Source organism: Penaeus monodon, chromosome 43 (genome assembly GCF_015228065.2).
Source record: "Penaeus monodon isolate SGIC_2016 chromosome 43, NSTDA_Pmon_1, whole genome shotgun sequence".
In the NCBI taxonomy this organism is placed as follows: domain Eukaryota; kingdom Metazoa; phylum Arthropoda; class Malacostraca; order Decapoda; family Penaeidae; genus Penaeus; species Penaeus monodon.
Window position 1 is genome coordinate 18,243,067 of NC_051428.1, and position 5,000 is coordinate 18,248,066.

A 5,000-nucleotide genomic window follows, 5' to 3' on the forward strand; every position below is an offset into this window, starting at 1 on the left:
TGTTTCTCACATTACAATCCAAATGCAAGTCTTTACTTTTAAGAACTATATTATAAATTAATTATGAAAAAAACAGTAATGATAAAACCATAGAGTACAAGAAATTAAATGTACCAGACTGGGATGATTTAGCTAACAATAGTGATTTTTGACCTAGCCTTCCCCCACCTAGTGGCAAGGCTGATCGGTAAGGAAAAGTGGCAGTGCGTAGTGTGGCCGCCCCCTCCCATGCGTCAGGATGGGGAACGTGATGGTGCCATTCGAATGTGGTGGCAGCTGATACTCTTGGAATTCCTTTCGTTGTTCATTTATTTCTGTGATTTTTTGTTTTCTTTTGCTGTTGTTGATTATATATATATGTGTGTGTTTGTGTGTGTGTGTGTGTGTGTGTGTGTGTGTGTGTGTGTGTGTGTGTGTGTGTGTGTGTGTGTGTGTGTGTGTATAGATAGATAGAGAGACACATGTATATATTTACATATATATGTATAAATATGTATATATACATATTATATATATGTATATATATATAATATAATATATATATATATATACATATATATAATATATATATATATATATATATATATATATATATATATATATATATATATATATTATATATATATATATATATATATATATTATATTTATATATATGTTTGTTTATATATATGTACATATGTATATGACCTCTATCTTATTTTTATAAGAGCAGAGTGTCATGATAATGGATGTAGCTTTTGGAGATGTTTTATTGCTTTTATTATTATTATTATTATTTTTTTTGTATTCATCTATGTTATTATTTTTTGCATTGGGTTCCTTTTGTTTATTAGATTATTTATTGTTTTCAAGAGCGCATGCTGTGTTAGAAGCAAGGGATTTTGAATTTCAAGTACTATTATTGTTTGTTTCTTTTTTTATTGTTGCACTTTCATGTTGTTGACTATAGTAACATATTTTCAGAACATAAGATATTTTAATGACAAAAATAAGAAAAAGAAGAAAAAAAAAAGAACATATTACATCCTGAAATCTAACAGATAAGAACAAATGAAGATAAATTATATTTCAAAGTAATGGCAAACAATCAAGGAAACATCATAGCTAGAGGAAATGCAATTAAATTAAAGAGGTTGATTTCAAATGTTCTTGGCACTATCACGTTCTCCTCCCTTGACTGTTGGGGTTAGCAGGTCACTGGTTGTAGTTGGTGGCTGACATGGAATTATCCTGTATCATTGAACATATCTGTGGAGTTTTTTTCTTTTTTTTCTGTTATACCAGCTTGTTTCTAAAGTTTGGCGTGTAATGAGAGACCCCACTGTATGTAACATTAACTACCTCCCAACCTCTGTACCATGTTGCTGTACTGCTCTCCTTAGTCGATTCATTGACAGTGTTATGGTAGGAGTTTTGTTTTCTGCGTAATATGTGTTTTATTTTTTTGTCTGGTTGTTTTATTTTTTGTTTTTATTTTTGAGTTTTTTTATGATCACATAAATGTATGAGGACATTTTGTTTGTGTCTTGATGATGCATTTATATGAGGCATAAAATGTATACTGGAAATGATTACATTGTATAAGTGATATTCATTGTTGGTATTCTTCAACAAAGTAAAAAGTAACTACCTTTGTTTCATTAGTCCTAACCATCACTTATACATGTGCTAATCATTTTCTCTTGACCAAAGTAGAAGATATCATTTATGTGGGACAAGATGATTTTTTCCTGAGCTCATATCCTTTGGAAACCTATTGAATCTTTTTTTTTCAGATATTGATTTTTGCAATTTTATGCAAACAGAAAAAAAAATCTAAAGAACAAGTCACTCTAATCTAAAACAAAATTCAATATGTTTTCACGCTGTTGAGGTGCAGTAAATGAATGTTGGATTAATGTGCTATGTAAGAATATCCATGTCGTAAGAAATCTATGTCTTGGGCTCTTTGTTTGTTGTGAGCCGTATGTAGAGTCCCACATTCAGGTGAACACATCTGTGTCTTTCATTTACTGTTACGTGCTATGGCTCCTGAGTCTGTCACTGAGTTCCATTGCCTTCTTAGTGCTGTTGATGTTTATGATGTAGTAATGATATAAATGCCTTTTTTCCTGAGAGAAACAAAAAGCACAGAATATCTATTCATGGTATCATATTACTCAGTTATTTTTCTTTTTTTTTTTTAGAGTCCTTTTTTAAAGAAGTGAAAGCTATGATTTTTTACAGATAATTTTTCAAACCGAGAAATATACATGTATATGCATAACAGTTTATGAAAGTCTAAACTGCTGGGAGTCAGATAATTGTACAGTGTAGTCACAAAGTTGTACCTGCAGGTGAAATACCTGATGGAGGGGCAATGGAGGAAGTGGAGAGCTCAAGTTCAGAGGAGGATGAAGGGCCCCCCACCCCAGACGGAGTGCACCCAAGGGAGAGGACGAGCAGTGTAAGCAATTTGACGGTATTTATTTTCTCTCCCTTTTCTTTTTTTTTCTGTTCTTTTTAAGAAAGTTTTAAGAATGTAGAGTTCATTGCTATTATTAGATTTTTTTCTCTATTCTTTATTTTTATGCAAACTCTTCATATTCACAGTCTATATGCAGACACAGATACATACCAAGGGAAGTACATATTCTTATAGAACAAGACATCAATATTTCAAAACCAAGAGAACTGTCCCATAGAAATCATTCCTTCTCTATCACATTCTTTCACACCACAGGAAGGAAGTACTGCCAATGCTGAGGAGGAAGCAGGTGCAGAAATATCTGCCCTAGTCAACTATGTACAACCTGTTCACTTCCACAGCTTTGAGGTCTCAGAAAGTGAGTAGCAGAATAAGCTTACCAGGGTGTGAATGGCATTTGTGTGTGCTGTCTTCATTGTGATTCTTGACGTCTTCATACCTGACAGTGAGTTTATAGTATGTGTGAGAGTGGAATGCTATGTAAAAACTTTTTCTTCTCCTCATCGATATTTTTTAAGAATGTAACAGTGTGATGATTTTTTTTTTCCTGTCTCTTTCTCTTATATTGGATTATTTTTTTCCAGTCGTACACTAAGCGTTCTTCAAGAAGAGGGTAATATTCACATTGTATCACTGATAAAGAAACCTTTGGCATCTGTTTATTTAAATAGTTCTAAATTTAATGAGGTAAAGTAAAATATAGTGTGGCAATGATGTTGAGATGATTATGTGCCAGCTGATGCTATCTTATTATCACATACAGTTTATATTAATTAATTTATTTTACCTTTCATTAATTTTTTTACTTATTTATTTACCTTGTTTTTATTATTGCATATCCATTTCAGAGCCCTTTTCCCTTTTGCCAAAGATAAATGTAAAAACCCTTGCTTCCGGGTTTTGCCCAGAAATGTTTTGGTCACTATCTAAAACCAAATATAAAGGGGAAAAAAATACTTTTTGCATCTATTTTAAAATTGCAAAATTGGCCCAAACCCCTTTTTAATTGTCCTCAGCCCCCAAATGTTGAAAGTTCATTTAAGTGTGCACCCCGTCCTGATGCGGTAGTAATGTTCATTCTATTTTTCTGTCTGACTTTAGTTTCTCTCTCTCTCTCTCTCTCTCTTTCCTCTCTCTTTCCTCTCTCTCTCTCCTCTCTCTCTCTCCTCTCACTCTCTCCTCTCAAATCTCCCCCTTTTTCACTTCCTTCCCCCCCCCTCTCTTTCACCCCTCTCTCTCTCTCTCCCCTCTTCTTTCCCCTCTCCCCCTCTCTCTCTCTCCCCCTCTTCCCCCCCCTCCTTTGTCCCCTCTCTCTCCTCTCTCCCCTTTTGCTTCGCCCCTTTTCTCTCTCTCTTCCTTTTTCTCTCGCTCTCTTTTCTTTTCTTTCCCCCCCCCCCCCCCCCCCCCTTCTCTTTTCTCTCTTTTCTCTCTCTCTTATTTTTCTTTCTTTTCTTTTTCTTTCTCTTTTCTCTTCTCTCTCTCTCTCTCTCCCCCCCCCCTTTTTCTCCCCCTTCTCTCCCCCCCCCCTTCCCCTCCCCCCCCTCCCTTTCCCTCTCCCTCTCCCTTCCCCCCCACCCTCCTTCTCTCCTCTCTATCTCTTCTCTCTCTCTTTTCCTCTCTCCCCCCTCTCTCTCCTCCCCCCTTTCCTTTTTCCCCCCTCTCTCCCTCTTCTCTCTTATCCCAATGCTCTCGCTCTCGCTCTCGCCCCTCTTTTCTCTCTCTCCCCTCTCCCCTCTCTCTCCTCTCCCCTCTCCCCTTTTCTCTCTCCCCTCTCTCTCTCTCTTTTTTTTCTCCCTTCTCCCCTCCCCTCTCCCTCTTTTTCCTCTCTCTTTCCTCTCTCTCTCTCTTTCCTCTCCCCCTCTCTCCTCTCCCTCTCTCTCTCTCTCTCCCCTCTCCTTCTCTCTCTCCCTCTCTCCTCCATCTCTTCCCCTCTCTCCCTCTCTCCTCTTTCTCTCCTTCCCCCCCCCCTTTCCCCCCCCTCCCCTTTGTCTCCCCTCTCTCTTCCTCTCTCTCCCCTCTTTCGCTCTCCCCTCTCTTTTCTTGCTCCCCCTCCCTTCCCCCCCCCCCCTTTTCTCTCTCTTTTTCTCTCTCTCTCTCTCTATCTCTCTCTCCTCTCCTTTTCTCTCTCTCTCATCTTCTCTCTCTCTCCCCTCTTTTCTCCCCTCCCTCTTCCCCCCTCCCCCCCCCCCTTCCCCCCCCTTTTTCCCCCCCCCCCTCTCTCTCTCTCTCTCTCTCCTTCTCTCTCTCCCCTCTCTTTTCCCCTCTTCTCTCTCTCTCCCCCTCTCCCTCTCCTGTCTCTCTCTCTCTTTGCCCCTTTTGCCCCTCTCGCCTCGCTCTCGCTCTTTGCTCTCGCTCTCCTTCCCCTCTCACTCGCTCTCTTCTCTCTCTCTCTCTCTCTCTCTCTCCTTTTTCTCCTCTCTTTTCCCCTCTCTTCTCTCTCTCTCTCTCTCATCTCTCTCTCTCTCCCCTTTTCCCCTCCCCTTCTCTCTCTCTCCCCCTCTCTCTCTCTCTCCTCTCTCTCTCTCTCTCT

At 39.0% G+C, this 5,000-nt stretch overlaps 1 protein-coding gene across 9 annotated transcripts in view; it reads left to right on the plus strand.

The window, feature by feature from the left end:
* Positions 1–5,000, plus strand: part of LOC119568442 (1-phosphatidylinositol 4,5-bisphosphate phosphodiesterase classes I and II-like) — a 400,672-nt gene that overhangs the window by 376,885 nt on the left and 18,787 nt on the right. For 6 of the 9 annotated variants that reach the window (XM_037916972.1, XM_037916976.1, XM_037916980.1 and 3 more), the window contains 2 exons: positions 2,340–2,464; positions 2,726–2,828. In XM_037916972.1, the coding sequence (XP_037772900.1) occupies positions 2,340–2,464; positions 2,726–2,828 (228 nt within the window). The remainder of the gene's footprint in view (positions 1–2,339; positions 2,465–2,725; positions 2,829–5,000) is intronic. The other 3 variants (XM_037916977.1, XM_037916978.1, XM_037916981.1) reach the window with 1 other exon arrangement.